The sequence below is a fragment of the Mastigoproctus giganteus genome, chromosome 7, assembly GCF_048544385.1.
Source record: "Mastigoproctus giganteus isolate SK-2022 chromosome 7, ASM4854438v1, whole genome shotgun sequence".
Lineage (NCBI taxonomy): Eukaryota > Metazoa > Arthropoda > Arachnida > Uropygi > Thelyphonidae > Mastigoproctus > Mastigoproctus giganteus.
In genome coordinates this window covers 148,078,470-148,096,513 of record NC_143581.1, presented here as the reverse complement: position 1 = coordinate 148,096,513, position 18,044 = coordinate 148,078,470, and the positions used below count along the sequence as shown (strand labels likewise).

General features: G+C 38.4%; 1 protein-coding gene across 1 annotated transcript in view; it reads left to right on the top strand.

Annotated features, from left to right (window-relative positions):
* LOC150083254 (insulin-like peptide receptor) overlaps positions 1-18,044 on the top strand; it is a 503,669-nt gene that overhangs the window by 54,971 nt on the left and 430,654 nt on the right. Inside the window, exon 4 of the mRNA XM_090378451.1 lies at positions 12,981-13,173. Coding sequence (XP_090234577.1) covers positions 12,981-13,173 — 193 coding nt within the window. The remainder of the gene's footprint in view (positions 1-12,980; positions 13,174-18,044) is intronic.

Sequence of the window (18,044 nt, the reverse complement as noted above, 5' to 3'; positions counted from 1 at the left end):
TATACACTAAAAGATTACAAAACGGTGAATCATTTTCTCATAATTGGTTACTGCATTCAATTAGTACTGTGTCAGTTCCACTTGTAAACGGTTTATTCAAAGATTGGCAACATTTAACAAGAAAGTTGAATATTCATGAAAAAAGCAATATGCATGCTGAATGCACTAACAAATTAATTAATTTGCATAAAAACTAAGAATTACAAAATACAGTAGATGCACATCATCAAAGTCTGATAAATGAAGAAAAAATAAGATGGCAATCGGTATTAAAGAGAATTGTTCTTTGCATCAAAATTAAATTTGGCTTTAAGGAGTACTAATTAAAAATTATTTGATAACAATTACAGAAACTTTTAGCAATTAATACAGATGATTGCCAAATTTGATTCCACTTTATCGGAACCCATCCAACATATTCAGATTGATAAACTTCACATGCCACATTATTTAGGAGACAAAATTCAAAATGATATTTTAAATATAATAGGAAATAATATAAGGACAAAAATTTTAGATAATTTACAGGAACCTAAATATTATTCTTTGGTTTTAGATTGTACACCCAATGCCAGTCATCAGGAAAAATTGACAGTTATTTCAAGATTTGTAATTTATAATGATGAAACACAAAAAATTGAAATTTAGGAACATTTTTTAGGTTTCTGTGAAATTGAAACTACTACTGGTAGTGGGCTAACTACATTTAGTTTAGAATATTTGGAAAAATATAACATTAATATTCAAAATATGCATGGGTAAGGCTATGACAATGGGGCCAATATGAAAAGAAAACATAACGGTCTTCAGGAAAAAAATTTAGATATAGACCCCTGAGCCTTTTTCATACTTTTCGCTACACATACTTTGAATTTAGTAGTGAATGATGTGGCAAAAATATCTTTTGAGACAATTGATTTTTTTGTAATTATACAGGAACTTTATAATTATTTTTTCTAGTAGTACTAAACAGTGGGCAATATTAAAAAACAAAGTTTAAAATTTTTCTCTGAAACTTTTATTGTCTGCAGCCAAAACAAATTAATGTATTTTCATTATTTAATTTTAACATACAGTATTTACTTCATGTATCATAATATATGTTTTGTGTTTAAAAAATAAAGTTATATATTATTTTGGAAATATATATTATTTTTAAATTCTCAAAAAAATTGATATAAGGAAAATGACCATGGGTGTGGGGTAGGGGTGGCAATAAGAAGTTTGCACAAGGGCTATATAGCCTGGCACAGCCCTGTCTCTGATATCCCAACAATATCTGCCTTTGATGTCTTGATCAACTCATCAAATTTATTTACTATACTTCTAGCATTGGTGTACATGCATATATACATGCACCTGTCCTTACTCTTAGTTACCCTAACACAGCCCATGTATTTACTTGTTCCATGATGACTCCCAGCAGCTCTTGAAACCCCTAGCAACTTGCTCTCTAGGCTACTGCTCATTACAATAGAAGCAGTGCAAGAATCACTTTTACCTCTGCCGGTACCCACTATTAATCTTTTAGTCTGTGAATCCCCCCCCCCCAAGCTAGCAGTTTTCTGACCCACCTAACACTGCCTCGATAGCATCAGCAAATATTCTTGCACCCTTTCAATTTAAGTGTATCCCATCCCTGTAGAAGCAGTCTCTCCTGTTAGCAAGCACAGACCATGCTGAAAAAATTCTATCCCATGAGCCTTGCACAAATCTCTCCAGGGCCAAATTGATTGACAAAGCTCTCATCATATACTCCCTCCTATTGTGTCTGGGCAGAATTGCAGGCACTTTCAAATTTAATCCTAACTCAACTTTTTTTCAACATCAACTTGTACTTGTTAAGTAAATCTGCAGATCTCTTAATCTTAAGATTATTCATCCAGTGCTCATTTAGTGGCTGTGTACATTTAAAGTGAAATTACTTAATCACATCTGAGTGTGAAAAGTGTAAAATTTGAAAAAGTAAATAAACATAAAATTTTGCCAGTGCCTGGGTGATTTGCCTCTGAAACAAAGAAAGTTATGCATCAGGTTTACAGCAAGAATTCTCCATTTTTTAGTATTGTGTTTGAATGGTATCATAGATTCAACAAGGGAAGAGAAAATTTAAGAGTTAATGACCATGAAGGAAGATCTTTTTCTGCTCATATACCTAAAAAAAAAAATGACTACGTGCCAGTTTTTACCCAAACAATTTATGGAAAAAATTTTAAACAGTCTTCTGTGTTCTTACTTATGCATGGATCCAGTTGTCATTGTCATACTTGCCAACCTTTAGAAGCTTTAAAATTTTCAGACAAAAGGTGTTAAGGAATTTTAAATGATATTTTGAACACTCAGGTTGCTTAGCATTTGGTAACTCAGATGCTTACCAATGACCAACACAATGAGTGGATGACAATTTACAGTGAATGCATAATGGTATCTGATAATGATCCATTATTACTAGAATCCATCATCATTGACAACAAGACCTGGTGTTTTCTCTATGACCCATAAACAAAGAGTGAATTATTGACTTTGAAATTGCCTTATTTGCCACACTAAAAAAATTAGAGCAAAGAGAAGTCAAAAGGGGAAAGTAATAGGAGTAATAGGAGTCACGATAGGAGGGAGTATATGATGAGAGCCTTGTCGATCAATTCGGCCTGGGAAAGATTGTGCAAGGCTCAAGGGGTAGAATTTTTTTCAGCCTGGACTGTACTTGTTAACAGGAGAGATTGCTTCTACAGGGATGGGATACACTTAAATAGAAAGGGTGCAAGAATATTTGCTGATGCTATCGAGGCAGTGTTAGGTGGGTCGGAAAACTGCTAGCTTGGGGGGAGACAAAGACCAATAGATTGACAGTAGCCACTGGCAGAGGTGAAAGAGATTCTTGCACTGCTTCTATTAGAATGAGCAGAAGCCTGAAAAACAAGATGCATGGTATTTCAGAGACTGCTGGGAGACATTGCGGTACAAGTAAACACATGGGTTGTGTTAGGGTAGCTAAGAATAGAAACAGGTGCAGGTATACTTGCGTGTACACCAATGCTAGGAGTTTAGTAAATAAATTTGATGAATTTGAGGTATTGCTCAAAACATCGAAGGCAGATATTGTTGGGATATCAGAGACGTGGTGTCACACAGATATAAGGGATGCAGAACTGCAATTTGGGGAGTACAATGTCTACAGAAAGGATAGACAGGATAGGAAGGGGGGGAGGGGTTATGCTATTAGTTAAGAAACACATAAAAACCAAGGAAGTGAAGCCAGTCGACATCGCTGGACAGTGCAGTGTTGAGTCAGTTTGGTGTGACATAAGCATTGGGAGATCAAAATTGAGAGTAGGAGTGTGCTATAGGCCTAATGACTCTGATGAGTATAATAAGGAACTGTACAGGGAAATAGAGTGGGCCAGTAAATCAGAGAGTCTTATAATGGGAGATTTTAATTTCCCAGATATTGACTGGAATTTGGGGGCTGGTTACTCACACACTAGCAGGGCTTTTGTGGATTTATTGGATGATTGTTTTCTACATCAGCATGTTCGGGAGGCAACTAGAGGGAGTAATACTCTTGATTTGATTATCAGCAGTGATTCTTCATGCATTAAGAATCTGCAGATAAATGAACCACTAGGTGGCAGTGATCACAGTGTGCTGAAGTGGGATTTACTGAAAGAGGTAACTACCATTAGGGGTAAAGGGAAGGGTTATTGCTTCCGTAAAGGCGACTACGATGGACTGAGACAGTATTTAAATTCTATACAGTGGGACCAACTGATGATGTTACCAACAGCAAATTCAAAATGGGAAGCATTCAAAGAACTTATCTTGGAAGCTACTAGGCTTTACATACCAACTAAGAAATATTGTTCAAGGTTTAGGCCAAAATGGATGTCAGATGAACTAATGAGGCATATGGCAGAGAAGAAAAATGCATGGGATACATATAAATTAACACATGACACAGAAGCCTATGATAGATACAAGTTGATATGCAACCAAGTTACAAAGGAGGTTAGGCAGGCGAAGGCAGATTACGAGAAATCCTTGGCAAGGGATGCAAAGAAAAACAGCAAAGAGTTCTTTACTTATGTAAACTCTAGAAGGAAGGGGATGAATCAGATTGGTCCACTTGATATTGATGGGTCAACTGTTGATAATCCTGCTCAGGTAGCTAACAAACTAAATGAATATTTTGCATCGACATTCACACATGAGGAGTTATTCAGCGAGGGGAATGCCAGAGGTGTATTCAACTCTAGCAGTAAGCTACAGAATCTTGAAATAACTGGGAGTAAAGTGGAGGAGAAACTGTTGAAGATAAACACAAGAAAGGCACCCGGGGTGGATGGGATCTATCCAGTTATATTAAAGGAGGCAGCAAAGGAAGTAAGCAAACCCTTAGCCATAATTATGAGAGCTTCCTTGGACTCAGGGGAGGTACCCATAGACTGGAAATGTGCAAATGTGACCCCAATTCACAAAGGAGGATCAAAGGCTGACACAAGTAATTATAGACCTGTGAGCTTAACTTCTGTTCCAGGAAAATTAATGGAGGCACTGGTTAAAGAAGCACTGCAGGATCATTTAGATAAGACTTCAGTTATAGCTCAGACACAGCATGGTTTTGTTAAGGGGAAGTCTTGCCTGACCAACTTGATTGGATACTATGATGCAGTCACAAAAGAACTGGATGCAGGGAATAACTTTGATATTATATACTTGGATCTTAGAAAGGCTTTTGATACTGTTGCACATGGAAGACTGCTACACAAATTGGAGCAGTGTGACATTGGAGGCAAATTGCTGCTATGGATAAAGGGGTGGTTGAGGGGGAGAAGACAGAGAGTGGTAATCAATGGACACTGCTCATCGTGGACTAACGTTATTAGTGGAGTCCCTCAGGGCTCAGTGTTGGGTCCATTATTGTTTTCTGTATTTATAAATGATATTGATAATGGTATATCAAGCTTAATGTCCAAGTTTGCAGATGATACAAAGGTTGGCAGGGTTGTCAAGGACACTACTGACACTATGCTGCTGCAACAGGATCTGGAAAGGTTGAGCAGATGGGCTGAGAGGTGGCAAATGAAGTTTAACATTGACAAATGTAAAGTACTACACATGGGAAACAGCAACCCCAGAGCAACGTATCAACTCTGTGGTACTACACTGACAGTGGTAGAGAATGAAAGGGACTTGGGGGTGGTTGTGCAGGCAGATATGAAGTTCTCTGAGCAGTGCAGACGGGCTGCAAGAGTAGCTCATGGAGTATTGTCAATGATATACAGGAATTTTTCCAGCAGGGATAAGGAGGTGATTATTCCATTGTATAAGGCAATGGTCAGGCCACACCTAGAGTACTGTATACAGGTCTGGAGGCCTCATTTCAAGAAGGATGTAGAGATGCTGGAACGAGTACAGAGAAGGGCAACAAGATTAGTGAATGGAACAAAGGGGTGCTCTTACGAAGAAAGGCTTAAGTTTTGCAAATTACAGTGTCTGGAGACTAGGCACCAGCGAGGTGATCTGATAGAGGTGTATAAAGCCTTGAATGGTTTAAGCATGCTCAATGCTGATGGGATTCTTCCTCTAGCTCAGAAAAATCACCTGAGCGGGCATAAATTCAAATTGAGGAAAGACAGATGTAGGATAGACGTGCGGAAATTTGCCTTTAGCCAGCGGGTGGTTGGTTGGTGGAACAGACTGCCATCCCTTGTGGTGGAGGTTGATAGCCTAAATAAGTTTAAGGCTCAGCTGGACAGGTATTTTGAACGAACAGAGGGGTGAAGTGGAAGTGGGTTTTTTTTTTTTTTTTTTTTTTTTGGCTGATGCTGCATAAGCTTGCTTTCTTGCATCAAATGCCTCTACTAATGCTAATGCTAATGCTAATGCTAAGTAATGTTAGAAGTTCTTTTTGGCCATGTGGCTTTGAAATTGCAGCTTCCTGAAGGAAAGGAATATAGAGAGGATATTTAGAGTAATAATAATGAAGAAGTTAAGGAACATATGATAAAAGTTTCAGATGTTAATGTGTGTATGAATAATGTGCACATTTTATAACACAAAATGATGCTTACAGTGGAAGATCAATATGATGTTAATCCACTATGGTTGCAGATACATTAAGCTAAGCATCTCAGCATTGAGCCATACAGGTTTTGAAATAGCCTTCTACAGTATTTCTTATCAAGCCTCTTGCACATGGTTCCACAGAATATCCGTGGTCTTTGCTGGCTGCGGGTGGCTGTGTAGGTTGCATATTCCCATGGTCTACACGAGCTCAATCGAGGAGAAATCTGAGAACCTGGTTGGTCTAGACAGTATGTTCACATCATGATGACACTCAGGAAATCCCTACACATCAATCCTGCAGAAAAATGGTGTCAGGCACCCTGTAAGAAAAGGGAGAGCAACAGGTTTTAGAATCTCAGCAACATAGTCGTGAGCAGTCATTAGCATTAGCATTAGCATTAGTAGAGGCACTTGATGCAAGAAAGCAAGCTTATGCAGCATCAGCCAAAAAAAAAAAAAAACCCACTTCCACTTCACCCCTCTGTTTGTTCAAAATACCTGTCCAGCTGAGCCTTAAACTTATTTAGGCTATCAACCTCCACCACAAGGGATGGAACAGTCAGACAGCTATTGAAGAATACCAACAATGAGTGATCCTCCCATGCCATAACACCAGCAGGGCATGCAGTATAACATTCAAAAATGGCTGTAGGATCATTGCTTTCACCACATTATTGCACACATGTATGGGGTGAACATGGTTCCCAAGCAGAAGTGGGATTCGTTGCTGAAGACCACTTGATGCCATTCTATATCCCAGGTGGCCTGTGCACAGCACCATTCCAGATGCTGTTGACAATGGGTAGTGGTCATTTGTCATTTGAGTGAGCTATTATCAAGTCACCACCTGGGCTCTCACCCATATGCAACTTATTCTCATTTGTATGTTGAAAACATAGTCCTACTTTAACAACTAGTTGGTTAGTATAAATTGACAACATAACAAAAACCCCACTTAGGTTAACTCAAAATAACAAAAGAAATAAATGAAGAGATTACTTATTTGACCATTTAGCCTCATGGTGAGGATGGGCCATCACAACCTCACCATGAGCTACCATCCCCACCACTAGGAGGCAGGGTCTACTCTCACAATCTAAAACATCCCCTAGAAATGTTCTTTACAAAAGTATGAAACATTGAGAAGAATTCTCTACTGGAAAAAAGCTCAGATAAGCTGCCCTCATTCAGAGCAACCGTTCATTGCTCCAGGTGAGTATGCAAGTCCAAATACAATGGATATTGCAACATGACGTAGAGAATGGTCTCCAGCTTTCCACAAGAGCACAAGTCTGAAACAGCCTAGACCTCAGGCCATGTCTAGTCAGGATGCAGCAGGTTGACAGCCGAAACTGGAACTATGGCTGAAACCTCTGGTCAGCAGCTTGAACAGAAGGTAAGAAAGTATATAACTGCCTTCCTTTCTCAGAATTTGTCCATTAGCCTTGCCAAATAGTGTCCAATTCATCATGCATATGCCTTTGTTCCAGTATCAAAACCAGGCCATCAGCTGCCTGCCAAACTAGGCATGACGGTGCTAATAATTTCTCTAGGAATCCCCTTCTTCAGGGCATAGTGTAAGCAAGATTTACCAGCAGGTCAGCAGAAAGTTTTCCTGCCAACACATGTAAAGCCTCAGTGGTGACCATTCTACAGGCCCTGATAATGCCCAGAAGAGTGAATCTTTATGCAGAAAGAAGGGACTTTCAAACTGCACTGTTAGCAGCTCCTCCCCCCCCCAAAGCCCTGGCCATGTAAGTCATGATTTGGTTATAGATATTATCACAGAGAAGGTGGAGGGTCCTCCTCTTTATACCCTAGTTGACATGAGTAACTTGCCGGAGCTTGACATATAGCTGCTTCACCTTCTTCTTCAAATAGTTGGTGTGGACTAGGAAACTCATCCACTCTTTAAGACAAACACCCAGGTACATGGCCTGCCTAACCACCCTGAGTTGAGAGGCCTCCAGAGCAACAAAGAGGTGGCTGCACTCAGCTAAGAGCTAAGCCAACCTTTTAGCAACAGAGAAACAGACTTCTGTGCAGACCTCCAGCTTATGCAGACTGGACCGAGATAACAGCCAGTCCAAGCAGGCAGCTGCCTTTTCCTCACTTCCTTGCAGCAGGTATCCTCCACAAGAAACACAAATCATCCACATAAGTGATGATGTTCCCATCATCCACATCGTGTGCCAGCAGGAACTCATCGAGTACCATTTTCCAGAGAACAAATCTGAGGACAGACCCCTGAGGCCAGTCACATTCCAGAGCCCTAGTTTGTTCGGCAAAGGCTGTCTTGATCCCTATCCTACCTCTGCTGTAAATAGTCAAATACCAGACAGTAGAGATTATGGGGGGGGGGCAAAAGGGGATCTGATGTTGCAGAGAACACTGTCCCAACACAGAGCATCAAATGCCCCTCGAAAGTCCATGAACAAGTTCCAGACATGTTGACCAGGATGTTCATCTATGATGATCACTGCCATTAACAGTATCCTCATGAGGAGCTTTTCTTAAACCCAGATTGCCTAGAAGAAGACAGGCCAAGTGCACTATAATAAAACATCAGGTATCCAAGGACATGCCTTTCCAAAATCTTACCAAAATGAGCAATTGTTCAATATAAGTGACGCTCATTCATGGACTTCTCCAGACTTGAGGATAAGCCATGTCACCACCTCTACAGAAGGAAGGGAAAATTCTCTCCCTAAGGCAGATGTTATATAAGTCTAAAAATAAGCCAGAACACACATCATGGACCTTTTTCAGAACTACTGCCTCCAGAAAGCCATCCCCCTACCACCTCGGAGCCTTGTTATCTCTAGTTTAGTGGAAAGAAGCATCCAGCTCCTCTGAAGCAAAAAGAGACTTGCTCTTTTCATTAACATACTTCAGGTTATCACTGACAATTGCCAACTGGCAATCATCATATGTACTGTTAATAATAAATAGCTCGTCCAGTATTCTAGATTTTATCTGTTATCAGTCTATAAACAGTTCAGTCCAGGTGGTCAGCTGACCCCCCGAACTGAACAAAATGTTGCCAGGAATTCCTCTTAGTGGTAATAATGGCACCTGAGTACAATCTCTTGAATGCTTGGAACCTCTTGCATGCTTGGAAGAGAAATTTTGACGTATCCTCTGGTAATGCCTTTGTGCAACTTGAACTTTACTTTGGAGGGTACTCAACTCCTCAAACCACTAAGGCACTGGCTTAACAGGTTAACATTTCCTCCTAAAACACTGGTCACATGCATCTCTCAGATGACATCAAGGAACTGTGCCTTCTGGTTGGCAGGCATTTGCAGACCCCGACTCTGATTTAGAGACCTGCACAGACATGAGCAAACACTCACAGGCCACATTCTTAACAGAGAGCTGTCCAGTCTCCCTCTAGATTCTACATGGAACATCACCTTTAATATCAAAATTGTTGAACCTATGGTCACTGCTGGACACACCATTATGCAGCATCCAGTTTTTGACTAATCATAACACTGACCCACTATAGGTCATAACATTAATAATGAGCAGTGGTCACGGGTAATCAACACAATAGCTGCTATGCACGGTAACCCCCTTCTGCCAGTCAGCATGTGGTGGTTATGCAGGTGATGGGATGACAGCAGAGCCGGAACTAGAGTGGGGCAAGCGGGGTGCCAGTCTCAGGTGCAGCATTTTAAGGGTGTATTCGACCAGTTATATATTTTAAAATTGCTTCATTTTTGATTTAATTACAGTTGGACCTGTGTTTAACAAACTTCTTTATAGCGAATATTTTGAATTCCTTTTGGTAATTACATTTAAAAGTTTCTGTAGAGTAAAGAAAATTTCCATATAATGAATGGATTATGAGAGACTAACCTTTGTATGCTTTGTTTCCACCTCTGGCCTTTAGGCAATTTAAGCAATTAGAAAGCACAAATTAACGGTTAAAAGGATTACTGTTCCACAACATAAGTGGAATGTAGGATGTATGCAGCCATCTATCCCATGCTAGTAAACTGCTTTCTATAGCCAGTCAAAAGATTAAGGCTTTTTCCCAACACGGATAATAGCTTCTGGTCAACTTGTTCTCTTTGTTTATAATAAAAATATAAATTTTTATTTTTATTATGAATATTTTTATTAAAACATATGCAAAAGGAATAATAGTACAAATAATTATGACAACTGAGGTGAGCAGTGTATCCTAATATTCAGTTGAAGCAACTGATTATTAGGATTCTCTCAAAAAAATAAGTGGGCATAGCCAAGTGAAGGTGGAAATAGCCATTAGTAAGACTGGAATTGAGACCACATATATTTGTGAAATAAATGAAGTTTTTGGGAAGTTTATATCTTTGATAAGTTTTTTAAATTAGTTGGACTGTTCATGATGCATTCAGTAGATAAAGTAAAATTAGGGGAAGGCAGCATGTTACACAATTAACAAAATGTTTGGATATGGCATACACACAGCCAAAACATACTCGGCTTGTTGACAAAACATGGCCTCAACACCGTCTCCTACATACACACTATTTAGATTCCCTACAGTCAGCAAACTAGCTAGCAGAGTAGAGGCAGTGAGATTATACACAAGTTGATTTAGATGCCTCCTAGAGAGTTACAAATAGGTTTTGTCTGGTGAACTATATAGGTTCCAGCCTGTGAAAACCCATTTTAAAGTTGTACCTTTGAAATGTACAGAATATCAGACCTCACCACTGGATGTCTTTTGAGGTTATGCTTATTATCACCTCAAAAGACATCACTCATACTGCATGATGGAAGTGATGAGTGTTGCTGAAGCTTTGCTCTGAAGACTAAACATGAGTTTCACCACTTCAAGCCTCTAATAAGCAAAGTGATGGCATTGCACTAGATGATGAGAGTCACCACCAAGTACTTCTTGATGACACAGAGGCAACATTCCTCTGTGTGATGTGGATGCAACACCTTGACTTCTGCTTACATTGGTTCAAACCTGGGTGATCACCTCCAGTGTATCAGATGTAACATTTCAGGCTTGCACACGGGAGTTATACACTCCGGATTAGTAACAGTTCCACAAGCTGTCATGCGGATAAACAAGTTATACAATCATGAATATAAATTAAAAATATAATTTATGTTCATGAGTTGCATTATAAATATAATTTATAATACAATTATAAATTTCAAAAAATTCAGAGTTGTATTCATTTATAATGTTAAAATAAAGAATTATATTACTAAGTTTACAGTTTTAAAAATAACGAATAGCTTACAAAATGTGTTATCTGCTTGCATATATTAAACTTTTTGACATCCACTGATGTGTTAATTAAAATTTTGTTAGGTCGGCCACCTTCTTAATGTGTTTTTTAATCAATGTTACATTTTCTAAATTATTATGATATCGAGATCTAATCTGTGAGATGAAGACGGTGTTTATTATTTTATATTATTTAATAAGTTTATGCTTTGATTATTTTAATATAGTGGAAACTGTATGGCTGGCCCACACAGTAAATTAATAAATTAAGAAATGAATTCATAATTGATCATAGCATTTATCATGGCACATAAAATCCTTCTATGTATGAAAAATACATAGAAGGATAAGACCGTCCTCAGTTTACTCATGATTGTGTCCTCTGTGATAGTACAGTGGTTTTGCCACTTGTCATTTATTCATAGTCTGGATTCAAATCCTATTAAAGACCAGAGCAATTTTTAAAGGCCTCTTCATTTGGAACTACTGCATAGATAATCTCAGTGGGGTGGAGTAGAGTAGAGTATTACCTCATGAGTTATTAGCCTGCACAACATGCAAATTGGCCCATGAACAAACACTTCTGCACATACAACAGACTGGAGCAATGTGCCCTAAGACGCTGTTGCTCTGTAAAACCAGTCACAACAACACAAAAAGTTAAAGTTTATACTTATCATATGACCACTGATTAGTATTTTTTGGATTTTTTTTTTATTACTAAGTATCTACATTAAATTATTAAGATGGAACTTTCTCTGGATTGCATATTTATGAATAAAATAAAATAAAATAGTATGTAGCATAAAATAAAGTAAAATGTTATTTGTATTACAACTTAAAATAAATGTAATTTACAATAAGCAGAAAAATAATTTGTACAATAAACAGTGTATGTATGAATGTATGTATTTTTCAGCTATAATCTCCAAGGATTTTATAGTTTTATTTTGTGTGGTTGTTATATCTGCAAATGATAAAATTTTATGGGCCTATGGGATAAGGAAAATTAGGTTCTGTAAATTTCTGAGTATCTTGTCTATTATGGTGAGGTAGTAACGGGAGTGCAGTAGCACATGCTCTTTGAGTAGACCGGGCGGGGTTCAAGCCCCTGACTGCTAAATATGGTTGATCTGCCAACCCAAACTGCACCAGCATGGCAAATTATGGTCTATTTCTCTCAACATGAATTGTTGAGGAGGCTTCCATCCTGCAGTGGGTTGATAATGGCTGCAGTTTACCTTTTACCGTCTCAAAATTTTATTTTCTGTGAATGAACAAAGTGCAAACTGCAAACATTCAAGTACTAAGGTCACGGATTATATTCTTCTGTTAGAGTTAATTTGCATCCATGACATTATTTTTTAATTAGTTGTTCTCAGATTTCCTTCAGAGATATAATTCAATGAGAATCATGGTTTTCTGAACAAAAATGTATTCCATTCCATTCCAGTTTACCTTTTACCTTTTATGGTCTCAAAATTTTATTTTCTGTGAATGAACAAAGTGCAAACTGCAAACATTCAAGTACTAAGGTCCCGGATTATATTCTTCTGTTAGAGTTAATTTGCATCCATGACATTATTTTTTAATTAGTTGTTCTCAGATTTCCTTCAGAGATATAATTCAATGACAATCATGGTTTTCTGAACAAAAATGTATTCCATTCCAGTTCATGGGAAGACGTTGTGTACGGGAAGATCAATGCAGAAATTTTACTAAGGAGTCTCTTCTTGTGAAAAATAAGGAAGATGTGCATTGGAAACCTTTTTTAGGTCACTGTTTGCCTTATTGTCCACCTGGGTATACTGAAAGCGAAAAGGACAAACATACTTGTAAAATATGTGAAAGCAGATGTCCTAAAGGTAAGAGAAAATTTGATTATTCTTATGAATAACAAAAACTTTTTATCGAATTTATGCTTTATATCTTTTCTTTATTTGAATATGCTAGTTCACATATAAATAAATTACTTAAATTAGCTATTTATATTATAAGAATTGCCATTACTCATAATACAACAATATTGTTTTTACATAATATGCATATTATTTTTGTTATTTATTAATGATTCTGATGTCTATTATCAGTTTGGTCTAAAAGTTGAAAAGAGGAGACTCCAAATTACTAAGTGGCTGACAGGGAATATCAGAATGGACATAAGCACAAATACAACTTTTACTTGAGATGAGCAGTGGTTGAATCAACTGATAACTGAGATTCTGTCAGAAAATGTACCTGGGGTTTAGCAGACTGTAAGTGGAAAAGGACATCATTGAGATTGGAACAGACACACATATTTGTGAAATGAATGAGCAAATGTTTGGAAGGTTTAAATCTTTTCACAGATAAGTTTGTTCTGTTAATTTGACTTTTCAAGGTGTATTCAGAAGTAAGAAAAGGTGGGAAGGACATGTTTTATGAAGTAATGGAATTTTTGGATATGACGTGCACATGGAAAGAATATACCCAGCTCCTTGACATAACATGGCCTTGAAAATGCCCCCCCCACCACGTACATACTACTCGGACTCCCTCTGGTCAATATCTGGCAGAGTAGAGTCAGCAAGGTCATACATTAGCTGATCCAGAAGACTCCTAGAGAGTTACCAGTAGGTTCAGTTTGGTGGACTATCTAGCTAGCAGCCTGTGAACACTGTTTTAGAGCTGTACTCTCAAAATGCAAGGAAGATTGGATCTCACCATAATGTCCATCATAAGCTCAAAAGACATCAATCGTACTGAATGATGAAAGAAATAGGGGTTGGGGGGCTGCCAAAGTATTGCTCTGGAAACTAAACATGAGTTCCAGCACTTCAGGTCTCCATAAGCAAAGTGGTAATATTGCACTTGTTCATGAGAGTCATCTATCTAGTACTGCCCAGTAACACAGAGAGATGACATCCCTCAGTGTGGTGTGGGTATCACACCTGATCTCTGCTTACATTGACTCCACCTGGATTGTCACCTCCAGTATACTAGGTGCCACATTTCAGGACTTGCACATGGGGGTTATACCCAGGGTTACTAACTAGGTTACTAAAATCCCCCTATTGTGAAGGAGCATGAAAATCTTGATGCATGATAACCTTACAAATCATGATAAAGTTACAAATTTTGATGATCTTGACAAAATTACAGAGAAATAAAAAGTGCTACAACAGCTACAAATTGATCTTTAACAGTGCCACAAAAAAGGTTAGGCTGGCAAAGGCAGATTATGAGAAATTACCTGGCAAAGCGAGGCAAAGAATGGGGATAAGGAATTCTTCATATATATAAATGCAAAGAAGAGAAGGCTGAATCAGATAGGACTCTTATGTAATGGACATGGGATAGTATTAGATACCCCAGCTGATGATAGATGAACTCAACAGTTACTTTGCATCAATAGTTACAAAAGAAAAACCCTTTACGTCAATGAGAAATTATGGGAGTGAAGTTGAAAAATATGTAATTAATGATAATGAAATTTCACATGATTATTTAATGAAAAAACATGCACACCTACAGGTAAGTAAGGCTTCTGGGGTTTATGGCATATACCCTATAATTTTAAGGGAGGTGGCAAGCAAGTGTATTGAACCATTAAGGCTAATTATGAGAGCATCACTGGGCTCAGGAGAGATTCTGTTGAATTGGAAAAGTGCCAGTGTATTACCAATACATGAAGATGGATTCAAGAGTGTAGTGGGAAATTACCAACTTCAGTAGTAGGGAAAATCATGGAGGCAATGATCAAGGGTGGAATTCAAGATTATTTACATAGAAATGGATTTCTGAAGGATACACAGCATGGTTTTGTAAAGAGAAAATCATGTTTAACAAATCTAGAAATGCACTGCAATAGAATTTGAAGCATCTGTATGTAGAACACAGCATTGATTCTCTCTCTCTCAATGCTTCAGGTACAAATTACTTGTGAATCACACCGTTTGTTGAATGATCAGCATTATCTTGATCCTGGACTTCTATAAACGTCTAATTTTGCGAGATATAAGACAAGAGTGAGTTTTAGAAGGATTGAAATCAACTAAGTTGAGTTTGCCCTACTGGAGTATTACCTGGAGATCGGCATTTAAGGAATTGGAAGCGGATATTCGAGAAGTTGAAGCTATTTGAGCAGGGAACGGTTTCTCAACATGGAAAGTGGAATGCAATGTGCTATCATCAGCAAAACTATGTATAGAATTTCCAGTCAATGGAAGAAAGTCATTAATATACAAGAGGAAAAGAGTGGGGGAAAGAGCTGAACCTTGGGGAGTACCAGCATTATTGGAGAAGTTAGAAGACAGAGCCATCTACCATCACCTTCAGTGAGCAATCAGAGAAAAAACTGGATAACCAATTACAAAAACAGTTGGCAAACCATAAGATGGAAGCTTGTTTAGAAGACCTTTATGCCAAACACAAGCGAAAGCCTTTGAAATGTCAAGAGCAACTGCTTGTGTTTCACCAAACTTTTCCATTGAATTTGTCCATAAATGGGTAACATAAGCCAGAATATCACCAGTGGATCAACACTGACGGAATCCATACTGGCGATCATTGATCAGACAGAAGGTTTCTAGGTAGTTTAAGAGTTGGCAGTTAATTGGTTTCTCCATTACTTTAGGAAGAGTAGAAGTAATTGCAATGGGATGATATTTGGATGGGAGGAATTTGTCACCCTTTTTAGGAACAGGCTAGGTATGAGCAAACTTCCAAGCAGAAGGAAAAACACCTTTGGAATAAGAAAGTGAAAAAAGGCGGCAAAGAATAGGAGTAAGTTCAGGAGCACAGATTTTGAGAACAAGTGGAGAAATACCATCAGGACCTGGAGCTTTCTTAGCATCAAGATTCATCAAAATCCTTCTGATATCCTTTTGACGAAAGACCACAGGAGGCATTGAATGGACCGTGTTGGGAATGGTGGGAGGTGTTTTACCAAGTTCATTATTACATGAGCTGGAAGAAAAATGGGATGCTAGCAGGTCAGCTTTATCCTTGGCTGAAGTGACAACAGAACCATCTGGTTTTGACAGAGGTGGGAGCAGAGATGGGCAAAAATTGCGGCCAGTAGCTTTGGCAAGAGACCAGAATGCTCGGCTACCATTAGGGCAAGAAGCAAGTTTTCAACTCTTAGCCTGTTCAAAATCTAGTTTGGACTGGTTAATAACTGATTTACAACTGTTGCAAGCTTTGGTGTAGGCAGAAAATTAAACTGAAGAATTAGAAACAAGCCAATTACGATATGCAACATTCTTTTCTTGAACAGCCTTAGCACATTTACAGGGAAACCAAGGTTTAGATAAAGGACGAGATTTTAAAGTTGAGTGTGGACTAAAGGATTCCATTCCTACAAGAATAATTTCACTGACATGATCTGAGCAAACGTTGACATCAGAAGTTTTGGAACAGTAATCTGACCAAGAAAAAGAAGAAAAGAAATCTTGCAGGTCATCCCATTTTGCATTCTTGTAATGCCAAACAATACGAGGTTGGGAATAGCCATGAGATAAAGGCTCCATTGGAGAAGAGACAATCACCAAGTTGTGATCTGAGGTGCCTACAAGACCACTCACTTCGACCGTGTACTTAGAAGAGTTTGTGAGAAAAAGATCAAGCATGTTGGCTGTATGGTTAGGATTGTCTGGTATTCTTGTAGGTAAATGAACAATCTGTGCAAGGTCATTAGTAATTGCAAAAGCCTCAGCATCTCGACCAGCTGGGTTGGTGTGACTAGAAAATGGAAGCCAGCTGGAGTTGTGAACATTAAAATCACCAAGGAAAATTACCTCACTGTTAGGAAAGTTGGACCGGAGAAAGTCAAGTTGCAAAGAGCTCCAAGTGAATGGTGGAGTTGAGAGAACGGTAGCGACAACAGATAATTTGACACAATGAGGTAGAGATATTTTAAGCCAGAGAACATCAAAGAGAGGAATTCCAAATTACCAAGTCTCTGACAGGAAATATCGGAATGAACATATGCTCATGTACCACCTTTGAGGCGAAAGGAATCATAGAGTGAATAATTTGGGCAACTGAGATAGCAGTAGTTGAATCAAACAATAACTGAGAGTCTGTCAGAAAACGTACATGGGGTCTGTCAGACTGCAAGTGGAAATGGACATCGTTGAGATTAGAATTGAGAGACCACGTATATTTGTAAAATGAACCAGGAAGTGTTTGGAAGGTTTAGATCTTTTTGCAGATGAGCTTACTCTATTAGTTTGACAATTCATGGTGTATTCAATAGTAAGAAAAAGTGTGGGGGGGGGGACATGCTGTATGAAGTATTGAAATTTTTGGATATGCTGTACACATGGTAAGAATATACCTAGATCCTTGACATAATGTAGCCTTGACAATGCCCCCACATACACACTACTCAGACTCCCTCCAGTCACTATCTGGCATAGTAGAGGTAGCAAGATTATACACTAACTGATCTGGAAGCCTCCTAAAGAGTTATCAATAGGTTGGGTCCAGTGTACTAACTAGTGGCCGGCCTGCAAACACCGTTTTAGAGCTGTACCCTTGAAATGTAAGGAAGATTGGATTTCGCCATGATGTTCATCATAACCTTAAAAGTCATCAGTCATACTGCATGATGAAAGAGTTGACCGGAACTTAGCTCTGGAGACTAAACATGGGTTCCATCACTTCACACCTCCAATAAGCAAAGTGGTGGTATTGCACCATTTGATGAGAGTCATCTACCACCTAGAATATCTTATGTATCTCATATCTTATA